The sequence below is a fragment of the Esox lucius genome, chromosome 12 (assembly GCF_011004845.1).
Source record: "Esox lucius isolate fEsoLuc1 chromosome 12, fEsoLuc1.pri, whole genome shotgun sequence".
NCBI lineage: Eukaryota > Metazoa > Chordata > Actinopteri > Esociformes > Esocidae > Esox > Esox lucius.
This window is the reverse complement of record NC_047580.1, coordinates 16788349-16805349: the sequence shown is the minus strand read 5'-3', so window position 1 is coordinate 16805349 and position 17001 is coordinate 16788349. Positions and strand designations below refer to the sequence as shown.

General features: G+C 40.7%; 1 protein-coding gene across 1 annotated transcript; it reads right to left on the bottom strand.

The window, feature by feature from the left end:
* Positions 1–5239: 5239 nt before the first annotated feature.
* On the bottom strand, positions 5240–15177 carry LOC105013795 (receptor-type guanylate cyclase gcy-4). The gene is made up of 7 exons (XM_010875579.4): positions 14578–15177; positions 11347–11481; positions 10426–10600; positions 8096–8194; positions 7616–7707; positions 6345–6485; positions 5240–6107 (listed from the first exon to the last, which is right to left on the bottom strand). Exons 1-7 carry the CDS (start codon positions 15175–15177, stop codon positions 5853–5855), a joined length of 1497 nt encoding a protein of 498 aa, XP_010873881.2. The 3' UTR covers positions 5240–5852.
* Positions 15178–17001: the final 1824 nt, after the last annotated feature.

The window sequence follows — 17001 nt, the reverse complement described above, 5'->3', positions numbered from 1 at the left end:
ACAGCAAACCTTCAGAGGTCTAGTGGAGTCCATGGCTCGACGGGTCTGGGATGTTTTGGCGGCAAAAGGGGGACCAACACAATATTATGCAGGTGGTCATAATGTCATGGCTGATCGGTGTAAGTTGCAAGTCAACATTTTATAGATACCCTATTTGGTTTCGTTTTGGTTGTCAGCAACTTCTTGCTTATTTCCCTCATTGTTTGAATTACAGTATATTTTGGTTATTTATAAAATGAATACAAAATGGTCACTGTAATAAAGGCAAGCTGTTCATGCTCCCAGTGTTTAACCAGGTAAAGTTGGTAGTTGTTACTATATAAAACTTGCACAAATCTGTGACAGACAAAAAACACACTGTTCTGGTAATATGTTCAATGGTTTTGGTTAGCGGGATGGTTTTTGGTAACATATGTGTTGACTTTTTGCCAAATAGTTTGAGTGCAAGTCACCGTATAGTGAAGAATTGGAGGAGTAAAGTTTTTTATTTTACCAGTCACGGGTCGAGGGAAGGATAACCTGGTCATTCAGCTGTTTACTCACTAACCAGTTGAGCTACAAAAGAGTAATGTTAAATATTCCTGTAGGGTGTCTAGGGAACAAGATCATGTGTTTGGTTTTAGGATGAGACTTCCAGTCACTCCATAGGATTGAAATTCATTTCAGAATGTGGCTGTACAAAGTCCACTCTGACAAAAAACGGTCCCTGGCTAAATACAGTATCTCACAAAAGTGAGTACACCCCTCACATTTTTGCAAATATTCGATTTTATCTTTTCATGTGACAACACTGAACATATTCCACTTTGCTATAATGTAAAGTAGTAAGTGTACAGCTCGCATAACAGTGTGAATTTGCTGTCCCCTCAAAATAACACAACACACAGCCATTAATGTATAAATCGCTGGCAACAAAAGTGAATACACGCCTAAGGGAAAATGTCCAAATTGGGCCCAATTAGCCATTTTCCCTCCCCGGTGTCATGTGACTCGTTAGTGTTACAAGGTCTCAGGTGTGAATGGGGAGCAGGTGTGTTAAATTTGGTGTCATCGCTCTCACACTCCTTCATACTGGTCACTGGAAGTTCAACATGGCACCTCATGGCAAAGAACTCTCTGAGGATCTGAAAAAATTAATTGTTGCTCTACGTAAAGATGGCCTAGGCTATAAGAAGATTGCGGTTTAACAGAACAGGTTTCACCATGGTCGACCAAAGAAGTTGAGTGCACATGCTCAGTGTCATATCCAGAGGTTGTCTTTGGGATATAGACGTATGAGTGCTGCCAGCATTGCTGCAGAGGTTGAAGGGGTGGGGGGTCAGCCTGTCAGTGCTCAGACCATACACTGCACACTGCATCAAATTGGTCTGCATGGCTGTCATCTCAGAAGGAAGCCTCTTCTAAAGATGATGCACAACAAACACCTGAGATGCCTTTACATTGTAGCAAAGTGTAATTTCTTCAGTGTTGTCACATGAAAAGATATAATCAAATATTAGCAAAAATGTGAGGGGTGTACTCACTTTTGTGAGATACTGTACATTTTGCCTAAACCTGGCCTTCTGTTTATTGTCTGTCAGCACATCTACAAAATATTTTTGAGTGGGCATGAGCTCATGTTCTTCAATTAAGTAGTAGCATATTACATAAAATAATTGTATATGTCAGGTCATGGATTTGATAGTTCTCTTCTAGTGCAGTTAACATTCCTCTGAACAGTTTGATGCTTGCAGTGATATATTTTTTTTAAAGGTTTTGAGTAAAAAACATCCTTAGAGCCTACATTACTTTGTGGTCTTATACATCAAATGAAATACTGCATTCCCTTTGATTGTTCTCCACCAATAAAGACCAGGTTATAGGCTATTATTTAATGTCAGTTGCTTGTTGCAGCACCCAACTAATCAGTCGAAGGACCTTTCCTCTATCACGTCAGTGCTGAGTCACAAATGTGTCCTTCTCCTGTCACTAACTGCAGTTCAAAGATTTCCCAGATGAACATGATCCTTTTTTATAAAAAGAAAAAGTATAAATGTTTGTTAACACAAATAATGGAACATTTGTCCATGCAAAGGTTTACCAAAATGTGATATCACTTGATCACACAAGAATGTTTCCCAATATCTGTGTAAATACTAAATTTCAACAGGATACCTGTAACCTGGTTTCATCCAGTAAATTTTGTCAGCAAATTCAATGCAGTGCTCTTCATCCATTCAATTATTGAGATGTCAGAGGTTATGTCTCTGGTTGCAGTTAGCGGTAATTTATGTAAATGGAAATCTACCACACCCCATTGTGCCATATTACTTTCATATACCACAGCTATCAGACGATCAACTTTCAGGATTTAAACCACCCGGTATATAATATCCCTTTTATCATTCATTTATGTAAATATACACTAATGAGCCAAAACATTATGACCACCTGCCTAATGTGCGGTTGGTCCTCTGTCTGCTGCCAAAACAGAGCCGACCCACCAAGGCAAGGACTCTATAGGACCCCTGAAGGTGTCCTGGGGTGTCTTGCACCAAGACATAGCAGTAGATACAAAACATTAGCAGTAGATACAAGTCCTGTAAATTGTGAGGGGGAGTCACTCTGGATCGGACTTGTTGATCCAGCCCTTCTCACAGATGCTCAATCGGATTGAGATCATTGAGGCCAGGGCAACACCCTAAACTCTTCATCATGGTCCTCAAATAATTCCCCAACAATGTGTTCAGTGTGGCAGGCACATTATCCTTCTGAATGAGGCCACTGCCGTCAGGGAATACTGTTACCATGAAAGGGTGTACTTGGACTGCAACAATGTATATGTAGGTGGTACGTGTCAAATTGATGACCACTTGAATGCCCGGACCCAGGGTTTCCACACTCAGAAAGAGAAGGACCGGTGTGGACTTGAAATGGTCGCTGCGGGGGCACCTTTTTGAGAGACAATTGTGTACCCTTTAGTGCCAGTCCATTTTTGTACCTTATCAAATTGTACCAGCACATGACCTACACGTTTTCAGTGCTGCAGGGTCCCATGTAGCCCCTACCCTCGGGGATGAAATGGTACACATTTGTTCTCTCTTTTGTTTTGATTCACTCTGTACCATTTCTGTTAGTCAAAAGGTGCTCTTCTGTCCCCATAAAGACCAACATTTTACCTTTGAGGGAACATTCTACAAAAGTGTACCTATAAGTACAGAACTGTTCTTGTTTTGTACCTAAATTTTTGAGTGTACAGCAGAGCATCACATATTGCCCAGAGCATCACACTCTCTCCACCAGATTTTCATCTTCCTAAAGTGCATCCTGGTGCCATCACTTCCCCAGGTAAATGGTACACAGTGATGTAAAAGAAAATGGGACTCATTGGACCAAGAGATCTTCCACTGCTCCAAAGTCCAGTTCAGACGCACTTTTGACAGTGACAGGGGTCATCATGCGCACTCTGAACAGTCTGCGGCTACTCAGCCCCAATACTCCGCAGGGTGCGGTTCACTGTGAGGTGACACTCAACCATTATTAAAATGTTTTGTGACTTCTGCCACAGCAGACATTCTGCTGGTTTCGGACCAGGCCGGATAACCCACAATGCCTTTGTTTCCCTCGCGCATCAATGAGACTTGGTCGACCAACACCCTGTAACCGGTTCCTCCCTCATCGGACCACTGTCGGTAAGTACTCACCACAACTGACCAGGAGGACCCCACAAGCCTTGTCGATTCAGAGATGCTCAGACCAAGTCACCTGGCCATAACAATTTGGCCCTAGTCGCTCAGGTCTTTACTCCTGTCCATTTGTCCTGCATCCAACATGTTGACTACGAGACCTGATTGTTCGTTTAGTGTCTAAACTACCAAGACCTTGACATGTGCCCTTAGGAGATCATCAACGTTATTCACTTCACCTGTGTGTGGCCATTATGTTTTGGCTCATCAGAGTATATAGCACCATTTGACTTTTACCAATATTGGTTAAATATAAACAATATATTTTTTTGTAGAGCAAACTGAAGCAAATATGTTAACAAACGTCACCTTGTCCTGACGAAATTTACACGGTTGTCAAAACACCACGCCGAGGGAAAACGAAACACTGACCTTATCTGGAGTGATAAAGTTCTTACGAAATAAATGAATGGCAAAATGCAAATAGAACCAGTGTTGCATTTTGCTGCTGGGGATTATGACGCGAAGACTATTTCAGTCTGTTCCATACCTCTAGATTTGCTGCGCTAAAGCCCATTATACATCTACAAGTCTCAAATTCACGCCAGACGCCTTGCTCGGGAGGCAGCGCTTGAGGGCCTGTTGGCCCAAGATTTCACTTTTAGTTCCAGTCGTCACCACAAAATGTATATAAATAGTATAAAGCCTGTTCATAGTCTATGGCAGCATGTTTGGTTGTGTTTGATACTTTGAACATCTCTGGTTCAAGCCAGCTGGGGTTAGAAAGTGATTTGCTATGTTCTATCTTTCCATTACAACGGAACACTTACAAAAGCTTGCATGTTTCGCAGGAACATGTTTACTTGGGTTTGAATTCTTCAACGTGTCATGTTCAGATGAAGGGAGATACTGTTAGTTCTCAACTCTGTCATGCCATAATAACGTTTTTTCTGTAGTTGCACGTTCATGTATATATAAGAAACACCTCACGTCTTACAACTATTTATTTCAGAGCTGCTCAGCTCAAGTTGTTCTCATTCATGATCCAATATTTAGATAAAGTTAGGAAAAATAGGTCTGTACTAGCCATCGTGTAGTGAAGAGGGGTACCTTATATGATTCAGTTAAGGGAATAAAAGTTGATCAAATCCTGCCACCCTGTGGCACATTGACAGAACAACATACACTGAAATGATGCATGAAATCGTAGGCACTCGCTTCTTTGCTGGATGTTGCTCTGGTGAAAGCCCATTTGGCTGCCATTAGACATGTGAATATGTTTTTTTATAATGTAATTATAATAAGGAACAAGTATCAGTTTAGTAATTTCTTTTTGTCAAAATTCTTCAAAACGTGTTTATCCCTATATTTAATTGAAATTAGTACAAAGACGACATATCAAATGTTGAAACTGAGAAAAGTTATTGTTTTTGGAAAAGAAAAATTATCCAAAACCGCTATAAATTTTAAGGTCTTGTGTCTATTGAACTTTGAGGTTCAAAGACATTTTGATCTTTCAATATTCCAGTTAGACTATTAAAAACATTGACATGACAACACACAAACAGTTCATATGAAATAAATGACAAAATATTTTTATTCTAACAAAAAGGTCACACGCTCAACATGCACACACAATACATTATGTTAGTCTATAATCCTTTTGACAATATCTTTTGACTGCATTTCAAACTTTAGGAAATATGGTTTGAAGTTCCTTTGATTACGTTGGGGCTTAAGAATAGAGGGAAATATGCGTTCCTGAGAATGTTATCTTTTAGGAATAGGCAGTTCAAATATCAGAGCAATATTACCAAGAAGAAGAAAAAAGGTTACACTTTGGACCATAGATTTACATTTTTGAAACTGAGAAGACACATTCATACAGACTGACAATGTTTAAATACCTTGCTTAAGGGCACAAATACTGAATTTACAAGGTTACCTTTTGGTTACTGCTCCAACACTAACAGCTAGAATGTCTGCCGACTCCTAGCTTGAGAAACACTCAACTAACCAAACAGTCAAATGAACTAGTAATAAGTTATAATACAGGTTTGTTCCCATACTGAAAATCAACACAATCCTTAAAATAACTTATACTTCAACAAAAACAATTCAGGCTTTCAACCACTGCTTTTAAAATCAAATGAACTTTAGTTTCTGTCTCACTATCCAATCGCTTCATTAGATATGAGGGATGCATACAGATCCAGGCAGAAGGTCTGGTTTGTCTCCTCCTGTCCCCTCTTGGTCTTTCCCCCGTCTGGGGCTCTCTAGTCCTTGTAGGCCACCAATCATGGAGCCCAGGGTGCCAAAGCTGCTGGGGCAGTGCTCCACCTGGGCGGACACGGACACACACAGGGACCCTGGCTGGGCTTCAGAGCCCTGGGGCACGGGAGTGGTAGTGTTCTCACTGATGCTCTGTACTGTCACACAGGACTGAGAGGAGGAAACAGAAAAATAGAGGGAGTAGGAGAGTAGGAAGGGGTAGGTCAAGGGAGAAAGGTGGGAGAGAGGAGGGAGGAGGGAGAGTGGGAGGAAGAAGATCAGAGAGCTAGTTGAGTGTTGTAAGGACTCTTTCCTACTAGGTACTCTTATTCTGTTCTCCCTAACAAGGGAGCAGCGGAAAGTTAGCAGTATGGTGATGTTTATTGCTTTATTGGAAAATTCTCTTACATTCGCCATAGATATGTCACTGCCCACCAGGGTCTTCTTCTTGCGGGCTAGATTGGGATTCCAGTGACACACCAAGCTGTCATTCTGAACACTGTAGTTCTTGTGTCCAATCAGCCAATATGTGTTCATTTTGCCTTTACCCTGACAGAGAAGGAGGATATTATGTTTTATTTAAGCAGGAAGGCAGTAGGTGGTGTGGCATATGGTCAAATATCACGTCTGTGGGCTGTTGCTATTTTCAATGCAACATGCCTGGATACAACATGCCTGGATAGCAGTGGTATATAGACAATATTCCACAAACCCCTAAGGTGCATTATTGGCATTATACACCAGTTAAAAGTTTAATAACAACAGTAAGAAAATTATCATTTTCATACACAACCCTTCAGATACCTCAGCCATTAGCGAGTCAGCATTCATTGTTTGAAACACCCAGGGCATACACTCACCTAAAGGATTAGGAACACCATACTAATACTGTGTTTGACCCCCTTTCGCCTTCAGAATTTCCTTAATTCTACGTGGCATTGATTCAACAAGGTGCTGAAAGCATTCTTTAGAAATGTTGGCCCATATTGATAGGATAGCATCTTGCAGTTGATGGAGATTTGTGGGATGCACATCCAGGGCACAAAGCTCCCGTTCCACCACATCCCAAAGATGCTCTATTGGGTTGAGATCTGGTGACTGTGGGGGCCATTTCAGTACAGTGAACTCATTGTCATGTTCAAGAAACCAATTTGAAATGATTTGAGCTTTGTGACATGGTGCATTATCCTGCTGGAAGTAGCCATCAGAGGATGGGTACATGGTGGTCATAAAGGGATGGACATGGTCAGAAACAATGTTCAGGTAGGCCGTGGTATTTAAACGATGCCCAATGGCTCCCCAAAAATACTTACAAAACAGGATTTTTTTTTTTTTTACACTGCTTTGAAAAGAAATCGATAACAGTTATCATCTGATGATTTTTCACAGTAAGATAATTAATTAGAGTGTGGATGTATAATTAAACACATCACTGGCAATCTGGGAACATGTGTTTATTGACATTTCCTGATTCAGTTTTTTTCTCCTCTTTATGTGTAGAAAGCTGACCTGCTACCTGTGCTGACCTGCTAGTATGTAAATATCCTAATAACGTTATAATGTTCGGTAATTAAATAAATATTGTTGAACTGTAATATAATGAGTAACTGTGACGAGTATTCAACCGTCACTAAAACCATTACAAAGTGTGTTACTGTGTGTTACCCAAACAAACTGACCTTGACCTCGATCTCTCCTCTTAGCTGAAGCTCATACGCCCCATCTTTCATCAGGGCCAGGTAGGTGGCTGAGCTGGCATGGATCCTCTGAGCTGACACACACACACACACAACCCACACACACAGAATGGATTAAGAACAGGTGCCTGCTTGTGTGTTATAATACCTTTGTGCGCATGCATGTGTGACCCTGGATTTACTATTACCATTCAATCCACAAGGTTTTTAAGCCAGTTCCAATAAGAAAAACGTCTCTTTCCGCCTTAATGGGTAAAAGTGGCTTAAACCTACAGTAGGGGTTTGGGTTAGAATTGTGACTAGGTTTAGGTTTTAGCATTAGAGGTTAGATTTATTATTAGACATTACGGTTAGGTTATTTCTGGGTTTATGATGAGGTTTAGGGGTAGGGAATAATTTCTCTGGTTCTTTCTGGTATACAAAAGTTTAGGTGTGTGTGTGTGTGTGTGTGTGTAGACCTACGCAGACTGGTGGATTCCATTCTGGAGGCTGTGTTGACAGTGTCTCCAAACAGACAGTATCTGGGCATTTTGTAGCCAACAATACCTGCAACACATGGACCTACACCAGGGACAGCAAATTATGAGAATGTCTGCTACACAACATTTTAAGAACTGCTATATGCATTGCTAATAACCCCATACAATAACCCCTGGTATAAAATATTAAGTGTACCTCAGCAATACGTATATAGTATATATTACATGACATAAATACATTTTGAGTGGTTATGACTGCGTAGTCACACAGGGCAATGAAATATTCAGTGCTGCTATTTTCATGATGTGTAATTGTAGTGAAGGAGTATGTAAAGTCATAAATAAATGTAAGATAGGGAGAAAGAGTTGTTGTGCACATTCATAGATTTTGCTTGGTAAATAGGTGATGTGTCCATGTACAACACTGTTCTAAAGGATTTATAGGTTGATCAAATTTCCATTTTGAAAGTCAAAGCTGTCTGTATGAATAGAGCTGCGGTCTTCCATCCTGGACTGGGTGAAACAGTCCGATTCTGTAGCGAGGCAACATTGTTTTTTAGTCCAGATGCTGTTTACACAAACACTGTGTGTTTGTATATATGATGAATATTTATGATGAGCCAAAGGATTATGATCACCTGCCTAATATGCTGCCGGTCTGTGCTGCCGGTTCTCGACGTGCCGCCAAAACAGCGCCAAACAGCTGAGGCATGGACTCTACAAGACCCCTGAAGACATTAACAGCAAGTGCTGTAGTTGTGAGATGGAGCCCCTGTGAATTTGACTTTTTGGTCCATCACATCCCACAGATGCTCAGTCGGATTGAGATCTGGGGATTCTAGAGGCCAGTGCAACTCCTTGAACTCTTTATCATGTTCTTCAAACCATTCCCCGAAGGATCGGGAATGGTTTGAGGAACGTGTCAAATTGATGTCCACATGAATGCCCGTACCCAGGGTTTCCCAGCAGAACATTGCCCAGCTCTACTCAAGCAGACAACTTTAACGTTCTAAATGGAAATTGTATATACCTATAAATCCTTTAGAACAGTGTTGGACACACTCCCTCCACCAGCTTGTCATTGTCCCACTGTGCATCCTGGTGGCATCACTTCCTCAGGGAAACGGCGCACATGTACACGACCCTCACATGATGTAAAAGAAAATGGGAATCATCAGACCAGGCCACCTTCCACTGCTCCAAGTTCCAGTTCCAACGCTCGCATGCCCATAGTAGGCTCTATCGACTGGACAGAGGTCATTATGGGCACTCTGACCAGTCCGCGGTTACACAGTCCCATCTGCAGCAAGGTGTGATGCATTGTGTTTTGTGATACATTCCTCCCGTAACCATCATAAACATTTTTGGTTGTTTCGGAATAGACTTTGTTGCCCTCGCACTTCGATGTGCCTTGGGCGCCCAACACCCAGTCGCCAGTTTGTGGTTTGTCCCTCCTTGGACCACTGTCTGTAGGTACTCACCACTGCTGACCAGGAGAACCCCACAAGCCTTGTCAATTCAGAGATGCTCAAACCAAGTCATCTGGGCATAACAGTTTGACCCTTGTCAAAGTTGCTCTTTACTCGTGCCCATTTTTCCAGCATCCAACACTTTGACTATGAAAACTGATTGTATGTTTCCCATCTAATCTACCCAGACCTTGACATGTGCCCTTGATTGGAGAGGATCATCGTTATTACATCACGGAACACTGTGAAGACCATTATTAAGAAGTCGAGTAATGGATTATTGTTAGTCACAGTATCTTATTACAGGTTTTAGAAGGACTGACATAATTTGTCAGGCTGAGTATTTGTAAAAGCACGTTGTGACAACTGTTGATGTAAAAAGGGCTTTATTAAATACATCTGACTGTCCAATTAGTGTGTATAGACTTTTGATATCTCCTGTATATTTATTTGCTCTGCTAAAATTATTGCCTTGCTTAAAGATAGAAATAATGACACTCATATTTCCTACCAAAATGTTGTTTTTAAGAAGATAATTGAACCCCCCTATTTTTGTGACTCGGCTACCATTTGTCTTAGGAGCTAAAACCGCATATCATTATCTTTCAACAGCATGTCTAAATCTAAAAAGGGTTAAAAATGAAATGTAAAAGGCTGGACAGACCCTGACCAAAGTTTATGGCAGAGCTCTACCGGAAGTGGTAATTTAGATAAAAAATGGAAGCAGTACACCAGTCCAAACATTATTTAACTTGCTATTTCAGAACCTCGTCAGGGGGTGCTGAAGCCGCGAAAATGGGGTTGCAGCACCCCTACTTCCCGTGCCCTTGGGGTGTTTTCTCACCTGTGTGTATGCCTGCTCGAAGCTGCAGTCTTTTGTTGGGCATGTGGGGGATGGCCACCTGTCTGACGGCCGCCACTAGGTCCAACGACATCTTGGCTATCTCGTCAGCATGCTTGTCACCGTTCCTCTCCGGTAGCCCACTCACCACCATGTAAGCATCCCCTATCGTCTCCACCTGGGGAAGCAAAGAAAATGGGTCCGCTCTTAATACGTGTCCTTACAATATGTCAGCAACTTCCCAATATTGTATTAATATTGTTCAAATACTGGCCTTGTGCATACTAAATACTAAACTACTTAATATGTAGATTGTGACATAAGGGTCTGATGTACCATACATGTGTTCTTTTAAGTTTTTGGTTATGGTTTAAAATGCTAGGCCACTTATTTCAGCTGTATATGTAGTGTAATGTAATTTCACAATATTGAAGAAGAGAGTCCTCAGACAAACACTGATAATCAGGTAAGGGGGCAGGCTGTACCAAAATGAACAAATCCTAGGGAACAGCCCGACTGCAGCTTGGATGACTGAGCATGGATTTATTTTAATGAAGGTTTTGTTGCAAAGGGCAACTTTGGGCCCAATGTAATACATTTGGTGGTTCATCAAGTTACTCCAACATGAAATGATGGCTCACATTTTGTTTAATGTTAAATGACCCCCCCCCCACGCCCCCGGTTGTTGGAGGTACCAGTAGTTTCCACATTATTTACACAGTAATTTAAGACTGCAAAAGGAAATCAGTATGACGATTTCCTTGGCTAAAGTTATATTTGTTTTGACAAATGCACATGGTTCACCACCAACACGGCATACGTTGTAATTGAACATCTTTCCGGCAGGCCTTGTGAAGCGTGGCGTGGTCCAAGAAGCTAGGTACAACCCATTCTTCATGCAGCCTGTTAAATGTTCAGTCTTACCTTGTAGACGTCATAGGAGTCAATGCGAGTGTCAAAGCACATGTACAGATTGTTCAGCATCTCCACCACTTGCAGAGGGGTGCAGGAGGCCGAGATAGAGGTAAAACCAACAATATCAGAGAAGAAAATAGTCACCTGTACAGAATTGCAGGAAAAACAAGACACCTTTCTTAGCCTCATCATGGTAAATTATTTGTTCTGATGGTAGTGTTTCCCAACTGCAGTTATCTAGTACCCAGAACAGCACACATTTTAGTCACAGACCATCACATCTGTTTCAACTTATGTTAATCAGATTAATCTGTCTTGGACTACCATAGAAATGTGTGATGTCAGGAGGCATGAGCCCTGGAGTTGGTAAATATTCTACAAGTGGTCAGTACATTGTATCTGTGGACAGTAGAACATCTAAGCCCCCTTGAAATTTGTCCACACCCCATTGAGTTTCAAGGCCTTGAGTTTAATGTATAGGTGCTGGTCATATAATTAGAATATCATCAAAAAGTTTATTTATTTCAGTAATTCCATACAAAAATTGAAACTTGTATAATGTATACATTCATTCCACACAGACCGATATATTTCAAGTGTTTATTTCTTTTAATTTTGATGATTATAACTGACAACTAATGAAAACCCTAAATTCACTATCTCAGAAAATTTGAATATTGTGAATAGGTTCAATATTGAAGACACCTGGTGCCACACTCTAATCAGCTAATTAACTCAAAACACCTGCAAAGGCCTTTAAATGGTCTCTTAGTCTAGTTCTGTAGGCTACATAATCATGGGGAAGACTGCTGACTTGACAGCTGTCCAAAAGATGACCATTGACACCTTGCACAAGGAGGGCAAGACACAGAAGGTAATTGCTAAAGAGGCTGGCTGTTCACAGAGCTCTGTGTCCAAGCACATTAATAGAGAGGCAAAGGGAAGGAAAAGATGTGGTAGAAAAAAGTATACAAACAATAGGGATAACCGCACACTGGAGAGGATTGTGAAACAAAACCCATTCAAAAATGTGGGGGAAATTCACAAAGAGTGGACTGCAGCTGGAGTCAGTGCTTCAAGAACCACCACACTCAGACATATGCAAGACATGGGTTTCAGCTGTCGCATTCCTTGTGTCAAGCCACTCTTGAACAAGACACAGCGTCAGAAGTGTCTAGCCTGGGCTAAAGACAAAAAGGACTGGACTGCTGCAGAGTGGTCCAAAGTTATGTTCTCTAATGAAAGTACATTTTGCATTTCCTTTGGAAATCAAGGTCCCAGAGTCTGGAGGAAGAGAGGAGAGGCGCAGAATCCACGTTGCTTGAAGTCCAGTGAAAATATTCCACAGTCAGTGATGGTTTGGGGTGCCATGTCATCTGCTGGTGTTGGTCCACTGTGTTTTCTGAGGTCCAAGGTCAACGCAGCTGTCTACCAGGAAGTTTTAGAGCCCTTCATGCTTCCTGCTGCTGACCAACTTTATGGAGATGCAGATTTCATTTTCCAACAGGATTTGGCACCTGCACACAGTGCCAAAGCTACCAGTACCTGGTTTAAGGACCATGCTATCCCTGTTCTTAATTGGCCAGCAAACTCGCCTGACCTTAACCCTATAGAAAATCTATGGGGTATTTTGAAGAGGAAGATACGTCAGACCCAACAATGCAGAAGAGTTGAAGGCCACTATCAGAGCAACCTGGGCTCTCATAACACCTGAGCAGTGCCACAGACTGATCGACTCCATGCCACGCCGCATTGCTGCAGTAATTCAGGCAAAAGGAGCCCCAACTAAGTATTGAGTGCTGTACATGCTCATACTTTTCAGTTGGCCAACATTTCTAAAAATCATTTTTTTGTATTGGTCTTAAGTAATATTCAAATTTTCGGAGATACTGAATTTGGGATTTTCATTAGTTGTCAGTTATAATCATCACAATTAAAAGAAATAAACATTTTAAATATATCAGTCTGTGTGTAATGAATGAATATAATATACAAGTTTAACTTTTTGAATGGAATTAGTGACATGAATCAACTTTTTGATGATATTCTATTTATATGACCAGCACCTGTATTTTCATAGTATATCCCCAACACACCATACTGTACTCCACAATTTTAAGCAGATTTGTGTTTATTATTGTGATACTAAATTATATTATATACTGAAATATAATTGGATAAGTGTCTAATCACTTTCAAAATCACACAACCTGTTAATTGTTAAATTGTATTGAATCACAATTTCCTGTTTAATTTAGCTGTTTCTCTAGCTTCTCTCTATTGGGTAGTACATTGTCAAGGGAAGGATGGGTATGTAAAGATTTCAAAGGCCTTGCTGCATGTTCTAGCATGGTATATGGCAACAATAAGACTCTAGATCAGGTCGTCTCTCCAAACCAAATAACCAAGCAAGTTGAAGACTGATAGGGGCTAACAAAAAGCCAACAGTATCTTTGACAGAGTTAAAGCCTTCCGTGGAAAAGACAGGATAAAGTGTGCATGGGACAACAATATTCCAAGCACTCTAAATATGGTCTGTATTGTAGGGTAGCAACACCACCATGAATCCCTTTTGAAGTATGGTCTTTGTCTAGCCACTGTATAATGTGGAAGTCCCCAAGAATATCTTCTATGGCCTTTAGTCTTTGTTTATATTAACTTAATCTGGGGTATGATGTTCATAGCAAAAATAATAAAGATGATAATGTTAAGATTGTGTTTGATTTTAAGAATGTTCCAATGCTGGACATGAAGCCCACATAAAAACAGACCACGTCCCCTTGCTAGTTAATAGTTCTGAGATGAGTGCTTTTGGCCCAGCTGCTCCCAGACCCTCAATAAGCTGGATGCAATTTTCACCCGCGTAATCCGTTTTATCTGCTAATGAATATGGAACACTGTAATTATAGGTAATTATGACAACAATAACAACAAAGAAACCAAATGTAAGGTTTCACTCAGCACGTTCGTTTAGTGATCTTGCTAATGTTTTGCACAAACATGGTCCCTTTAAAAGGCTCCTAACAGAAATGTATTTAAATGGTAAACGTGGTGAGAGATGTTTGAGTGGGGGGGCTACACGGACATCTCACTGTAATTTAGTTGTTTATAACATTTCATTTTCTAACAGTTTCTTGAAAGTACAAGTTGTATTTTCAAGCAGATCACATGATGGATCAGGATGAAATTGAACTCCAACCCTTACGATATAGTGTATCTGCGCACATCAATAAAGCCCACCTTCTCGTAGCTCTCTGCCTCCACATGCTTCTGCTGTCTTAGCTGTTTGGCCACCGTCTTGGGCAGCATCTGGTGCAGGAGGTCCTCTGCAAGATGCCTTTGGCGCTTTAGGGTCTCGGACCGCTTTCGCAGGTTGCATGCATAGCTCTGGATCCACTCCGTCATCTGCTTGAAAGACACCAGCACCAGCGGATAGATCAGGCAAGCCAATGCCAAAAGAGAGATCCGCATGCTTAGCCAAGAGAAAACAGCCCTGGATTGGAGCTTCAGAGCTGGCACCGCCCGGGCCAAAAGGCATGCCTGGGTGTCCCTCAGGGCCTGGATGCCAGTCTGAGAGCCTGCGAGGACTATGCCTATCATGTCAGTTGCTGAAATCTGCCAGGGGGCAGTGTCAAAGATATATGCGTCAACTTTGAGGCTGTTGGTCAGATTGAGGTTTAGTTTCATATTTTCCACCCAGCAGTCCTGTAGTCTTTCTGACAAGAGATGGGCAAATGCTAGACGACTGAGTGCATAGATCCACTTCTCGTGAAAGTCAGCCTGGGTTCTTACAGAAGGGAGCTCACTGAACTGGAGATTGAGTTCCACAAATGTGACCATTAGTCTCAGTGAGAGGACATCTTTCCAATCTGAAAACTGCTTGACCTGACTAATATCCCGTTCTATGTCCCCCCAAATGTGCAGAACTCTGAAAATAGCCAAGGAGAACACAGACTTATTTTTGTTGTCACCAGTGTCCCATGTTGTGTTCAGAAATTCTGTCAAATCTTCCCTAAGACTTTGGCAGAACTTCACCAACTCCTTGCTGCATGCATGACCCTGACTGTTTCTGTGCACCTCCATATCAGTGCAAAGACTAACAATCACAGGTAAAATACCTGTTGGATGTGTACATTTCTCTTGATGTGTCTCGTTACTCCAGTACCTTGTGCAAATATTTCTTTTGTTTTGGAGTTCATTTATGATTTGGAGAATAGCCATAGTCCTACATGAAATCAGCTCATGGAAAGCAGCTTCTGTGGCACGTAGCATTTTCAAGTTGGAGCTGAGGTCGACGGAAACTGAACCAAGCAGAGCCAGAAACGAGAACAAACAAGCTGTCAAGATGCGACGAACATTGCGGTTACTGCCAAGACAAGGAGAAAGACAGCAACTAAAGAAAGAAAACAAGAAAAAATGAATAGCCTAAGATTTGATGATTACATAATAGTGAATACAATCATTGATTGTTGATATGAAATAGGATTTTAAGAAATAAGGACACAACGCATTACCTTCATTTACATTGATTTTCATTGTAAGTACTATTAAACCTTGAAAATGCGCATCTGTTTTAAATCAAAATTATTTGTCAATTACTCATAATTTTTTAAAGATCTAGCCAACTGGTATGTTCTAGAATCATATGTACTATCTAACGGAAGACATCTTGATTGTATGAAAATATTTTAGTCCAACTGAGATCATCTTTTTATGAGCAAAAGCCTGTAAGTGTTACTCACTCATACAGCTTAGTCACATAGCTTTATGTTTGTCATACAGTACTATTGTTTAGCAAAATCCTGATGTGAGGAAGTTTTTGTATATAGGCTAAACACGTTCATATTTATCAATGTTTATTGCCTGTGAAGTCCTTGAACTAGATGTACAAGCACATTAGGTATTGTAGATATTTTATATTAACATTTAACTAAACAATACTTACAATTAACAGGCTACACACCTGTAAATATCAATGTTGTGGTCTGTCTCTTGTGTCTTTGGGGCGACTCTCCTTCTTCTGTGTGTGTGGCTCTGAATTTTGGTAAAAGTTCCTTTTAGAGAAGCAGAGGACAGGGTCCCAGATGCAAAGCATTCCTTTTTCATGTACTCCAAAGATGACATCGACTTGTCAAAAGTAAAACACGGCTATAATTATGATTATTAATGATGTAGACCATAGGGCTACATTTCTATTGTTATTTCTACAGGGAGAAAATTGTGACCTATTATTTCAGAACATTTCTGTGATTTAGCCCAGGAACATTGTGAGTTCCAGCTATCATCTACAGTAGGAGGCTCAGAAATGGGATGAACCTAGTGACGCAGGTTGGATAATTGCGTTTCTGTAAAGGGAGGGCTACATGCCAAACAAATCTCTCATTTTATTTTACAAGGAATTTCAACTGGAAAAATGTCATACATACAGGCCTATTTAACTAAATGTATGATTCTTTAAATACTAAATTATTATTTAGCCTATTTAAATGATTTGATAAAAATCTACTAATATCATGATCAATATTGTCCTCCATAAGATACTTAACATATACTTTATTTTTATGTCCCAACATATGTACATGAATGTAATGTAACAAGATTATTAGCATTGTTGCGCCAACTCCAAAAAAATGGGCATAGTCTTACCTACCCTAAAATGTCCTA